Below are 14,369 nucleotides of genomic sequence, written 5' to 3' on the forward strand. Positions count from 1 at the left end.
TGTGTGTGTGTGTGTGTGTGTGTGTGTGTGTGTGTGTGTGTGTGTGTGTGTGTGTGTGTTTGCAGGCTGTTGTGCATTTTAATCAGAGCATCGTCTACATTCCTGCTCTCTGGCGCACTCTGGCGGCTGCACACAGGCAGTGCACGCACACAGAGACACAGAGACACAGAGACACAGACACACAGACACACACACAACCCAAGCACGATTTCATAGTAAGCTGCACTTGGGCGGAGGCGCGGCTTCGCCGTGCCTCCTTCCACGTTCGCAATGACACACATGAATCCTATGTACTGTATTGTGTGTATTACTCCATCAAATGCATAAATGTACACAACACAATAACATAACACAACAACATTAGGGTTCAGTCATCAGAACTAATGTGAATATTTGACTCTTATTTAGGACTAAATGTAACACTGATGTATTAAAGCTAAATGTGACAACATAGAACACACTTTGACCTCTAGGTCGTCTAGAGAATGCACTTAAATGTACTTAATAGCCGTTTCACACTCGGGTCCCGGGTGCGCACTCCAGACCACATGGCAGATGTTGTGGTAGTGTGAACGTAGCGAACCGTTCCCCGTAACGCATCACCGTACCGTACTCGAAACCACCTGGGGAGGTAGTCTCGGGTCCGATTGCTGCGGAGTCGGGAACGGAACGCGGCAGTGTGAATCCATCCGTACCAAGAGAAGGAAGTGGACAGACTGGACTGCTAATCATATATCATTTTTATATTTGTTAGAATGACGCATTATTTTAGCTGGGTTATACCTTCTCATTGTTCTACTTGAATGTTGACAAGAAATAATAATCCCGCTAGTGTTTGAGTAGCACGAGCCGTGAAAAATAATAAACAAAAAACACATGTGTGGCGAACGTATTTATAAGGATAAATACACCAAGGGTTAGTCTGTGACGTCATACCAAGGATGCGTCCGTGACGCCAATATCATATTAACAGACGACGTTACATTTCGAGGTTTCAAAGACCAGTGCACACACTGCTTTGGTTGTGTATTGTTGATCTGTTGTTATTATAACTCAAGACATCGTCAGGAACACAGTCAAACTTTATTATTCACTCTAGAATGACTTTTCTTCTGAGAATGACATTCTCTCTTCCAAAGCCCCATAGTCAACAGCGCCCCCATGAGGCACATATTTACCATTACTGCTAAATTAAATGGTCGAGTACGAAAGGATTTTGGCCAGTGTGAATGCTGACCAGCTGGGAGAAGCCAAGCGTACTCGGGAACGCTTCGATTCAAACGGATCCAGTCTGAAACCGCCCTAAGACTTCTGGTGATTAGTAGCGTTGTTCCGTACCTACAGTATGTTGAATGCACTTATTGTAAGTCGCTTTGGATAAAAGTGTCTGCTAAATGACTGTAATGTAATGTAATGTCTAAACTGGTCTAAACCGGTTAAGGTTCTAAACCAATATAAACCAGTTTAGGTTGTGGCTTTACATGTTTGTTTGTTTGTTTGTTTGTTTGTTTGTTTGTTTGTTTGTTTGCATTTCTGTGAGGGTTCCACATGTCATGATTTCCTCTGTTGATCTGACCTAATTTCTTCCACTATTAGTATAATAATTAATGAAACATGTTATTTAAACATGTTAATTAAACATGCTAATCACCTCGTTTCTTCCACTGGAAGTAAATGAATCCAGACAGGAACAAGACCAGACCCAGAACCAGACCTGATGCTCCCATGGCCACCTTGTTCTTCACTGACTCTGGCATGGAGTCATCTGATAATACAAACATTATATCATATATCATATCATATCATATCATATCATATCATATCATATTATTACAGTAGATTAAAACATCTTGTTCTTCACAGACTCTGACATGGAGTCATCTGACAATAAGCTACAACAACCAAACACAATAAACAATAAACAAGACGACACAGTCATTGTGAGTCTGTTCAGTAATAATGAGTCCAACCCTATTGGTCCAGTCTATGAGGAGTTTGTCACCTGATGTGACATGTCCTTCTTAGAGCTAAATACATCCAAAACAAAGGATATGATGATAGATTTTAGAAAACATGAATCAACCTTTTACTATGATGATTATAAACCAGGCTGTGGAATGTGCAGAAAGTATCTTGGGACAGAGTCATAGACTCAGAACTGTGAGGCAGTTTGTAAAAAAGAACATCAGCGCTTGTTCTGTCTTAGAAAACTGTCTTGTTTTCACATTGATGAAACCATGATGACTCTTTGATCTGCTTTTATCAAATCAATCTGGTCTTTTATCAGCTTTATCAAATCAATCTGGTCTTTAAACTGCTTTTATCAAATCAATACTCATAGCGCGACACTGAGTGCCGCGCTATGAGCTTGTAGATCTGCTATTTTTGAAAAATCTTGAACATTTGCGCAAATGTTTGAATATAATTTATAAATGTATTTTTTTAAACAAAATTTTTAACTCAAACATTTTCTTCTGGGGCCCTGGAACAACATATTTTGATGGGGATCAGCGGCCAAAAACATATCAATTTGGGGGTCCTTGACAAGAAAATGTTTTAGCACCACTGATTTTTTTCAGAAAAATTAAGACATATGTTGAGAGACATTTGACAGATACAAATGTTTGCTTAAAAAATATATGTATTCAAAGATTTGCACAAATTTTCGCAATTTAAAAAAAATAGCAGATCTACAAGCTTTTATATCTGCTATTTTGACAGTAGATTACACTAGATTACAGTAACTGACCCCAGTCCATCTTGATAGGCGCGGTCAGGCTGGGATGTTCCACCATGCATGTGATCTTCTCTCCTGATCTGTAATACAAACACAATCACAAACACAAACAAACACACACACACACACACACACACACACACACACACACACACACACACACACACACACACACACACACACACACACACACACACACACACACACACACACACACACACACACACACACACACACACACACACTGGTAGTACCAGTAGAGGTGTCTATTAGTTGTGTATTTCTATGTATAGGTGTCTGTTAGGTGTGTACCTTGGTGTGTACTCCAGGTAGGAGTGGTACTGGTAGTACCAGTCTCCATCAGACAGCTCATCAGTAGAGGAGAGACCAGAGGTCAAAGGTTCTTGACCTATCCACCAGGTCACCAGGATCACTTTAGGATAGAAGTCGTAGCTGCTGCACCTCAGCATGTGAGTGTGTTCACCACGACGAGGGGGAGTCTCTGACTTCAGTCTCACTTTGGGCTCCACTCCTAAAAAAGATGATGATGATTATTATTATGATTATATGTATTATTATATACCAGTCATAGGGAAATGTCATTATCATTAATAATTGTATATGATCCAAATGAGGTCCAAATGATCCAGAAAGCCGCAACACACTTGGTCTTCAACCAGCCAACATTTTCACGTTTCCCGGCTCTCCCCCGTTCTCCTCTCCCTCCATTGGCTCCCAGTTGCTGCCCTCACAGAGTACAAAACACTGATGTTGGTCTACAAAGCAACCAAAGGTATGACACCCCCATATCTTCAAGCCTGATCCAACCCTAAAACCCCTCCAGCTCACTCTGAATCTTCTCTAAAACACCCTGGACAACGCTCCACACGTCCTAGACTCTTCACCCTTCTCTAAAACACCCTGGACAACGCTCCACATGTGCCAGACTCTTCCCCCTTCTCTAAAACACCTTAGAAACACTCCACACATCTTAGACTCTTCTCCCTTCTGGCTCCCAAATGGTGGAACAAACTCCCCATTGCAGTTAGAGCTGCAGACTCACTCCCGATCTACCACTATAATCTGAAGACTGTAGCACTAGACCTAGCCTTGATGACCTTGCAGGCTTATGCAAAGGTATTTTTGTTTGATATTATACTGTTTAGACTGATGATAGGTTCTTGGTTTACCTATGATCCTAGATTACTATTTCTATGTATTTGATGTATTACCTTGTGTTTTCCTTACTTACTGTAAATCACTCTGGATTAAGAGTGTCTGATAAATGCCTACATTGCAATTGTAAGTGTCAATGTTTGGCCACCAGATGGCACCAGATAATAACATTTCATAGCGTATTGTAGATTCTACAATAGTCTACAGTGTTCTACAAAGTAGAATTCATTTATATAATGTAATTTAAACATATTAAATAATTCATAGTTACACAGTGCTTTACATAAACAACAATAAACCATTAAATATCATTTAATGAAAATAGTTCAAATGAACTAGAGTAGAGACAAACACAACGATACACAAAATCCTGTAGAATATTACTAAAGTGATTAAAAACATACAAAACAAACTAGTAAAGACAATAATTAAAGTATAAAATCAGGTGGTGAAATGAAGTGTATAGAGGTGTGTTTTAGCCTTCTTTTTAAAGTTAATTTAAAACATTAATCCTGGTGTCTCTGTTTTAGGCAGGTCATTATGTTTGGGTGAAAACTCTCAGAAATAGATCTATATGTTTCATTTATACTCGGTGTACGATGGTGACACCACATGTTGTGAGCTTGTAGATCTGCTATTTCCACTGTGTGACAGCGTGTTAGGATAGAGTATGAATCAGGCTTAAAGGAGTAGTTCACCCCAAAAATTACTTATTTTCTATCAATTACACCCCATGAAGCATTGAATTCATGGAGATTTTTAAGTTTTTGTCTCATTCCTGAGACAATATTTGATGACCGGCGGTCTCCTTTGAGTCTCCTACCGGATACATTAGCATCTTTCCGCCGGTAATCGAATTATTGTCTCAGGAATGAGACAAAAACTAAACAATCTCCATGAATTCAAGGCTTCATGGGGTGTGATTGATAGAAAATAAGTATTTTTTGGGGTGAACTACTCCTTTAAGTGTTTAAGAGGATCTGAAAGGTTTCTCAGCAGATTAAGTAATGTTTTATAATCATTATCAGATCAATATTAACACCATTAATCATCTCTGAATAGAATCATGTGATTTCATGTTATAGTTTATGAGGTGATGAGTGTTGAGTGCTGCTCTGAGATCAGCTCACCTCTCTTGTTCAGAACAGAGGAGTAGTGGATCTCAGTGTTGGGTTTGCAGGATGCCTCTCGTAGTGATCTCCTAAAAGCCAGTTCTCCAGGATCTTTATTCCAGCTCTCTGCGTTCTTCACACCAAGCTCAGTGTATCCAACCCACTGATCTACTCTACTGTCCCACCTGACCAGCTCATCACCATCGAAATTATATGACTGTATGTACTGTATGTCCTTCAGCTCACTGGAGTTAAACACACAGCGGGCAGCCTGATAGAACACATATCCATCTGGAAATAGACAATTAAAAATGTTATTAATGTTCAGTTTTATTATCATCTGCATAATATCAACACTAGGCTATAACAGCCCCCTATCGGCTAAATATGTCACTACATAAAGTCTAAAATAGGTTCGGGCATCTTAGTAGCTTAAATACAATTACAAAGTAAACAAGGACTCTGTCTGTCTGTCTGTCTGTCTGTCTGTCTGTCTGTCTGTCTGTCTGTCTGTCTGTCAGACCCCATCATGTATATCGAGGATAACCCCTTCTTTTTATACCTAGGCTATTTGAAAATAGCAGATCTACAAGCTCATAGCGCGGCACCGAGTGCCGCGCTACGAGCTTGTAGATCTGCTATTTTCAAACATTTTAGTAGCCTACTTTTACTTTTGGTACTTTAAGTACTTTTGTTGCCAATGCTTTTGCACTTTTACTCACATCAATTTTGAATTCCTGACTTTTACTTGTAACAGAGTACTTCTAGATTGCAGCATTGATACTTTTACTTAAGTAAAACATTTGAGTACTTTTCCCACCACTGACTCTAGTCAGCAAACAAGGTAAATAGTCAGTACAGAGAACAATGTAGAGCCTCAAGGAAACTATAGGATACCAGGTCAATCATTATAACAATCAGCTGAGTTATATTAAACAAATAAAGGTCATTATTTATACTGTAATTAAAGACTGCATTGCAAACCTAAACGAAAACACTAAACTGTTGCTTTTTAAATTAAATTGCATTTTTTTATATAAACTCCAAATGTATCAAATAAATCATCATTCAATTCAAATAATTGAATGAGTGCATTGACTTCTGGGGGTCCCCAGATGATTAGCTTAATAGGTAACATTGTTTTCTCACTCAACAGTAAACAAACCAACATACAGTATAAGTGGATACAGAGTATCTGCACATTTATAAAGTGACAATTTAATGACTTTTAAGACCTTTTTAATAGCAAATTGGCCAAATTGTCAAATACAAAAGAAAGAGGCAAACGTTGTGAAAATAACCGATCTACAAGCTTGCACAAATATGATTATTTTGGGAGGTCCCCAGTTCAAATAGGATTGTTTTGGGGGGCCCAACCAGTTGAGATAGGATAAATATGTTAATCCCCCAGTGATAGGCCACACCCACAGCTTCAAACCAACCCCCCAAGGTGATAAGCCACGCCCACCCCCAGCCAACAGCAGATCTACAAGCTCATAGCGCGGCGCCGCGCTATGAGCTTTTTTTGTATTAATCAATAAATTAAACAAACAAACATAACATAACATTAACAACACACACTACCATCCTTCAGTGGTGGAAAAAGTACTCAAATGTTTTACTTAAGTAAAAGTATCAAAAATTGTAATATAGAGAAATACTTTGTTACAATTAAAAGTCCGGAATTCAAAATGTACTTGTAAAAGTAGTAAAAGTAAAAATACTCATTATACAACATTTCCCATTTCAAGTTTTGAAATGTATACACATCTTTTGAAAATAGCAGATCTACAAGCTCACAATGCATCAAATCGTGATTAGTGACGCATTGTGAGCTTGTAGATCGGCTTTTCAAATGGCCCATAGGGCTGAAGTGGTTACTGTATGTTTTGTAATGATAATCAAAATCTACAAAGTAACTAGTAACTAAAGTTTTCAAATAATGGATTTGGAAATTGGAAATACTCGAGTAAAGTACAAATGCCTCAAAATTGTACTTAAGTACAGTACTTGAGTACATGTACTTAGTTACTCACCTCTGTCATTTAATTCATGAATCACAGGAACATTTGATGGTAACTGTTGTATAATCGTATTATCTTGGATTTTCACATGATTCATATGTCTTTTAATTGAAAATCCAAATAAAGAAATGAAAGTGTATCAGATACGCTCAGTGGTCATTGGTCATGGGCCGCGTTACGTCTTTAAAATAGTGTCCCACCAGAGATAGATTCACCAGGATACGCTTCCTCAGATGGTTTTTGGATGGTATATGCTATTTAAAAAAAAAATCTGCACAGTATACTACGTATATAGTGTAACACGGTCACACCAAGTTGTACCATCTACACCTCACCTACAGCTCAGGCTGTACAGAATGCATAGATTTGTAAAAAAAAAATATATATATAATAAAGCACCTTGAGCACATATTCATGTTTACTAGAAATACATATTATTTAGAAAATATTTCACCATAAATGCTTAATATAAATGTTTAAACATTTTCATTAATGTTAAATATATTCAACCGTTTTAGTTAATAACTTTTGTGTTCATAGTATTCATGTACCTTTCACTGGTGGTTTCTTCAAGGCAGTGCGAGTGGTGTCCAGGTTGAGTTTGCAGAGCGCCTGCTGATTCAAAGCTCTTCCATAAGCTCCTGCAGAGTAGGTCATATGATCTACAAACGGAGGCTGAGGCTCCACCACCTTCCCTTTGTTGAAGTCTGCGTACATCATCACTTCACCATCCAGTGCAAACATGTGCTCTTTATATGGGTCTTTAACTGTGTCTGAACAGCCAATGACATTAATCTCCTCATGGAACACTGGAAATAAAACAAAGATGAAATTAAATTCAACAACAAACGTCTTCACAGTGACAATAACACATTATCATAAACAATCATGTTTGCAGTGGTGGAAAAAGTGTTTGTCACAACAACAGTTCCTAACATCTGTTTATGTATTTGGACCATCATTCAAGATCCAATACTGTATATGCAGGCAGTAAGAGGAGTGTGTGTGTGTGTGTGTGTGTGTGTGTGTGTGTGTGTGTGTGTGTGTGTGTGTGTGTGTGTGTGTGTGTGTGTGTGTGTGTGTGTGCGCGCGCGCGCGCGCGCGCGCGCGCGTGTGTGTGTGTCATTTGTTTATATTGTGCATTGTTCATATTTGTTTTTATATAATAATAGTAGATATAAATGTATACATTATATAATAACATAAATATTACTTACTTCCTGGGATCGCTTTGACATGAAGTACAGAGGAGAGGATGAGGAGGGTGGCTGTAATCTTCATCATCACTGATCAAAACTGAACTGAATTTAATAGATGAGAATAAACAAATGAGAATAAACAGATCAGAATAAACAGATCAGAATAAACAGATGTTTACTGAAAGAGAAGTTCTGGAGTCTGAAAAATAATGAAGGAGGACTCGTTCTGTAGTTTAGAAGAATCAGCCAATCAGATTAAAGATATGATGTTACATCATCTGTTTCCAAGAAGACGACAGTCTGGATTATTGCACATATCATGAACAGTATATAGCTGCTGCTTATGCACCTTATGTCTCCTCATGTACATACTGTACCTTATGCACCTTATGTCTCCTTGTGTACATACCGTACCTTATGCCCCTTATGTCTCCTCATGTACACGCTGTACCTTATACACCTTATGTCTAACCTCATGTACATACAGTATGCACATATCTTTGTTTAATTGTCTCCGCCAGATGTGGAGAGTAAGTTTTCGTTCCGACCTGTGCTCCGAGGACTACATTTTCTAGTTCATCTTTTATTCTCTCCTTGCCCCCCCCCCTGTCTTTTTTTCTTTCTCTTTCTGAAAATAACTAAGTAATTTTTTGAGGAAAATGATATTTTTGCCTAAGTCAGCTCCTCATGACACTGGCCACCTCTGGTAAAATCGCCCATCTCTTAATTGAAAAGGATCATGCCGTTCACTCCCCTTTTAGTATAATGGCCTAACTCCCTAGTGTGACTTAGGCCAAAATAGGCCATTTTTTTGGCCTAAGTCACATGGTTTTGTGACTTAGGCCAAATTATTTACTGATTTAGGCAAAAAAAAAAAATATTTTTTGGCGTAAGTCAGATTGAATCCTATTTAAACCTATTTAAATCTTTTATGTTACACAGTGTTATTTCTATTTAAATAGTCATAATTTGTTATAAACATTTTGGGTGAAATGATTAAGAAATATCATAGTTTTGTTTTGGATCAGTTTTTTATTTTCCTGAAAAACTTTAAAAAATGACATAGGCCATTAGTTTAGCAAGGCGACGAAATGATGAAGCTGCGCAAAAAAATAATTTCACCCACTTCTTTACACCTTTAACCTGTGATGTAAAGATGATTCTGATTCTGTTGAAGAGAAACACAAGAAAGAAAGAAAGAAAGAAAGAAAGGGGGACAACTTGAATCAGAAAGTAAAATATCTGGTCACTTCAGAAGAGAAAACCCAAAACACATGTGTGTGTGTGTGTGTGTGTGTGTGTGTGTGTGTGTGTGTGTGTGTGTGTGTGTGTGTGTGTGTGTGTGTGTGTGTGTGTGTGTGTGTGTGTGTGTGCATATGTGTATCAGTATGTGTATGTGTATGTGTACAGGATGTGTATGTGTGTGTGTGTGTGTGTGTGTGTGTGTGTGTGTGTGTGTGTGTGTGTGTGTGTGTGTGTGTGTGTGTGTGTGTGTGTGTGTGTCATTTCTTTGTATTGTGCATCGTTCATATTTGGTTTTATATAATAACAGTGGATATAAATGTATATATTATATAATAACATATAATGTATATAATGTACTTACTTCCTGGGATGCTTTGACATGAAGTACAGAGGAGAGGATGAGGAGGGTGGCTGTAATCTTTATCATCACTGATCAAAACTGAACTGAATTTAATAGATGGGAATAAACAGATCAGAATAAACAGATGTTTACTGAAAGAGAAGTTCTGGTGTCTGAAAGGGAATGAAGGAGGACTCGTTCTTTAGTTCAGAAGAATCAGCCAATCAGATTAAAGATATGATGTTACATCATCTGTTTCCAAGAAGACGACAGTCTGGATTATTGCACATATTGTGAACAGTATATAGCTGCTTACGCACCTTATGTCTCCTCATGTAAAAGAGGAAGAGGAAGGGTAGTGTTTCTCTTCAGGAAACACTACCCTTCCTCTTTGCCTGGCCTACTTGTTGTTAACTAGTTGTACGAACTCTTGTTTTATTTTTGTATTGTTTTATTGGATCTTGTTTAGTCGATACACTTATTTGTTTTAGCTTGTGCTCATTTGATTTTGCTATTTTGTCTCATCTGTTTAAGAAAGTAGGTAGCTGATATATTGCACTTTTACCTTAGCGCTAGGTATACTCTTGGTTGCTTGTTGATTAGTAGTTTTGTTCCCTACCTATGTTAAATGCACTTATTGTAAGTCGCTTTGGATAAAAGCGTCTGCTAAATGACTGTAATATGTATATGCTGTACCTTATGCACCTATGTCTAACCTCATGTACATACTGTACCTTATGCACCTTATGTCTCCTCCTGTACATAGTGTACCTTATGCACCTTATGTCTAGCGTCATGTACATACTGTACCTTATGCACCTTATGTCTCCTCATGTACATATTGTACCTTATGCACCTTATGTCTAACCTCATATACATACTGTATGTAAATATCTTTGTTTAATTCATCTTTTATTCTCTCCTTGCCCCTCCCCCGTCTTCTTTTCTTTCTCTTTCTGAAAATAACTAAAACGATGGAGCTGCACTAAAAAGAATTTCATCCAGTTCTTTACACCTTTAACCTGTGATGTGACAATAAAGATGATTCTGATTCTGTTGAAGAGAAACACAAGAAAGAAAGATGGAAAGAAAGAAAGAAAGAAAGAAAGAAAGAAAGAAAGAAAGAAAGAAAGAAAGAAAGAAAGGAAGGGGGACAACTTGAATCAGAAAGTAAAATATCTGGTCACTTCAGAAGAGAATACCCAAATAAAATGCTGGAGCACTCCACTGGTCTACTTTGTACATATGAATCATTATGCAGGGTGACAAGGGGGTGTGGTCTCTGAAGACCTATTCACACGGCGGCCATTTTGCTATTAAGTTAATGAAATGCCACCCCGTTTTGTCAATGCAAAATGCAGAAATGGCCGCCATGTGAATATGGTCTATTATTTCGAATTCCATAGTGTAAAATAATACCAGTCAGAGGTCCAATAGCTTTTGTCTCACCCCCCCTCCCCACCTCTCTCTCCAACAAAATCTTGTCCCCCCCCTACTGACAAAGGCTAAAATCACTTGTCTATGTGGGTGGGTGGGTGCGTGCGTGCGTGCGTGCGTGCGTGCGTGCGTGCGTGCGTGCGTGCGTGCGTGCGTGCGTGCATGCGTGCATGCGTGTGTGTGTGTGTGTGTGTGTGTGTGTTTGTTCAGCGTCACTGGTAAAATGCTGTTCATGTTCATTAAGCCTCAATCCAAGCCTCATTACATCTCACTGCTGAAACCATCAAATGTCTTTAAAAAAACACTGGTCATGTGATCAAAGTGTGTGTGTGTGTGTGTGTGTGTGTGTGTGTGTGTGTGTGTGTGTGTGTGTGTGTGTGTGTGTGTGTGTGTGTGTGTGTGTGTGTGTGTGTGTGTGTGTGTGTGTGTGTGTGTGTGTGTGTGTGTGTCATTTGTTTGTATTGTGCATCGTTCATATTTGGTTTATAACAGTAGATATACATGTATATATTATATAATAACATAAATATAATGTACTTACTTCCTGGGATCGCTTTGACATGAAGTACAGAGGAGAGGATAATAGGGTGGCTGTAATCTTTATCTTCACTGATCAAAACTGAACTGAATTTAAGAGATGGAAATAAACAGATTAGAATAAAGAGATGAGAATAAACAGATCAGAATAAACAGATCAGAATAAATAGATGAGAATAAACAGATGAGAATAAACAGATGAGAATAAACAGATCAGAATAAAAAGATCAGCATAAACAGATGTTTACTGAAAGAGAAGTTCTGGAGTCTGAAAGAGAATGAAGGAGGACTCGTTCTTTAGTTCAGAAGAATCAGCCAATCAGATTAAAGATATGATGTTACATCATCTGTTTCTGGAAAGAGGACAGTCTGGATTATTGCACATATCATGAACAGTATAGCTGCTGCTGATGCACCTTATGTCTCCTCATGTACATACTGTACCTTATGCACCTTATATCTAACCTCATGTACATACTGTATGTAAATATCTTTGTTTAATTCATATTTTTTCTCTCCTTGCCCCTCCCCCATCTTATTTTCTTTCTCTTTCTGAAAATAACTAAAACGATGGAGATGTACAAAAAATAATTTCACCCACTTCTTTACACCTTTAACCTGTGATGTGACAATAAAGATGATTCTGATTCTGTTGAAGAGAAACACAAGAAAGAAAGAAAGAAAGAAAGAAAGGGGGACAACTTGAATCAGAAAGTAAAATATCTGGTCACTTCAGAAGAGAAAACCCAAATAAAATGCTGGAGCACTCCACTGGTCTACTCTGCACATATGCATTATTATGCAGGGTGACAAGGGGGTGTGGTCTCTGAAGACCCTATTCACACGGCGGCCATTTTGCTATTAAGTTAATGAAATGCCACCCCGTTGCCACCCTGTTTATTCAATGCAAAATGCAAAAATGGCCACCAGGTGAATATGGTCTATTATTTCCAATTCCATAGTGTAAAATAATACCAGTCAGAGTTCCATAGCTTTTGCCCCCCCCCCCCCCCCACTGACAGAGGCTAACATCGCGCGCGCGCGATGTTATATATGTGTGTGTGTGTGTGTGTGTGTGTGTGTGTGTGTGTGTGTGTGTGTGTGTGTGTGTGTGTGTGTGTGTGTGTGTGTGGTTGGTTGAAGCTTCTCACTGGAAACTCCCCGAACTTGTATTTCACTTCCTGATTCACTCAACAGCCAATTAGAATTATTGGGAGAGATCTTTACCGAGTGCCGCGCTATGAGCTTTTAGATCTATTTTGTTTTAAATTGTGAACATTTGTGCAAATCTTTGAATATAAATGTTTTAAAGCGAACATTCATACTTCAAATCTTTGCTTCTGGGGGTCCCTGGCACAACATATTTTGAGATGGGGGTCCGCGGCCACATACATATCAATGTGGGGGTCCTTGGCACGAAAAGGTTTGAGAACCACTGGTCTAAATAACCCATTAAGACCGGGAACGCATCTGTGTCATTTTCAGATGTCTTTGGCTATTCAAAAAATAGCAGATATACAAGCTCATAGCGCGGCACTCGAGATCTGCTGTTTATTTTTTTTAAACCATGAACATTTGTGCAAATCTTGTTTTTAAAGCAAAAAATTGTAACTCAAATCTTTTTTAGAGGTTATTCTAGGGATTCTACAAATGTCTTCTAAATCCTAACAGTTCTTTTGAAAAAACTTACGTATAGGCTATAATATCAGGTTCTTTTTTCATGTCAAGGGCCCCCAAAATTATATATATTTGGCCGTGGACCCCCATCTCAAAATATGTTTTTCAAGGGACCCCTTAGAAGCAAAGATTTGAGTTAAAAATGTTTGCGGAGGAGAATTTTTTTTTCTCCTCCGCGTCATCAGTGCCCATACCCTAGGTGGGGTTGGCGAAAGGGCCTTTCTGTGTGGAGTTTGCATGTTCTCCCCGTGTCTCCTAGGGTAGGTACCCTCACAAAAACATGCAGTAATCCTGGTCACTATACTGCCTCCCCCTGGCCAGCCGGGGCGCCTGATGGAGGGGAAGGGAACTGGTTGGAATAACGTGTTCCTTCCACGCGCTACGTCCAACCAGGGAAACTCTCCCCTGTCAGGTGACAAGAAGGTCAGTTGGCTCTCATGCACTGAAGGAGGCATGAGCTCGGCCCTGGCCTCCCTAGGTTGGCAGAGGGAAGGTAGTGCCCAGGATTACATAGACAATTGGCACTGGGTGTAAAAAATAGGGTTACAAAATCGTGGGATAAAAATTTAAGAAAAAAAAAAAAAAAAAAAATGTTTGCTTTAAAAGATTTGCACACATTTTCACAATTCTTCTAAAATAGCAGATCTACAAGCTCCCGCTATGAGCTTGTAGATCTGCTATTTTTGAGTAGCGGCAGTGGTTCAGGGGTAGAGTGGCCAGATCACGGTTCCCAGTTTGATCCCGGGCTCCCCCAGAGTTAGTGTCAAAGTGTCCTTGAGCAAGACACTGAACCCCTAATTGCTCCTGATGAGCAGGTTGGTGCCTTGCATGGTTTCCTCCTCCATCGGTGTATGAATGTGTGTGTGAATGGGTGAATGTAATGCA

At 38.9% G+C, this 14,369-nt stretch overlaps 1 protein-coding gene across 2 annotated transcripts in view; it reads right to left on the reverse strand.

Moving 5' to 3' along the window:
• Positions 1–14,369, reverse strand: part of LOC308087950 (H-2 class II histocompatibility antigen, E-S beta chain-like) — an 88,148-nt gene that overhangs the window by 3,234 nt on the left and 70,545 nt on the right. Inside the window, exons 1-9 of one of the 2 annotated variants that reach the window (XM_080432207.1) lie at positions 11,812–12,054; positions 9,855–9,937; positions 9,375–9,416; positions 8,267–8,350; positions 7,601–7,858; positions 5,044–5,316; positions 3,050–3,269; positions 2,750–2,817; positions 1,652–1,765 (exon numbers count right to left, since the gene is read on the reverse strand). In XM_080432207.1, the coding sequence (XP_080288333.1) occupies positions 1,652–1,765; positions 2,750–2,817; positions 3,050–3,269; positions 5,044–5,316; positions 7,601–7,858; positions 8,267–8,333 (1,000 nt within the window). In that variant the 5' untranslated portion in view covers positions 8,334–8,350; positions 9,375–9,416; positions 9,855–9,937; positions 11,812–12,054. Of the gene's footprint in view, positions 1–1,651; positions 1,766–2,749; positions 2,818–3,049; positions 3,270–5,043; positions 5,317–7,600; positions 7,859–8,266; positions 8,351–9,374; positions 9,417–9,854; positions 9,938–11,811; positions 12,055–14,369 lie in introns of those variants that run through there. The other variant, XM_080432209.1, reaches the window with a different exon arrangement.

This window comes from Gymnoscopelus braueri (genome assembly GCF_963280865.1).
Source record: "Gymnoscopelus braueri genome assembly, chromosome: 7".
Taxonomy (NCBI): domain Eukaryota; kingdom Metazoa; phylum Chordata; class Actinopteri; order Myctophiformes; family Myctophidae; genus Gymnoscopelus; species Gymnoscopelus braueri.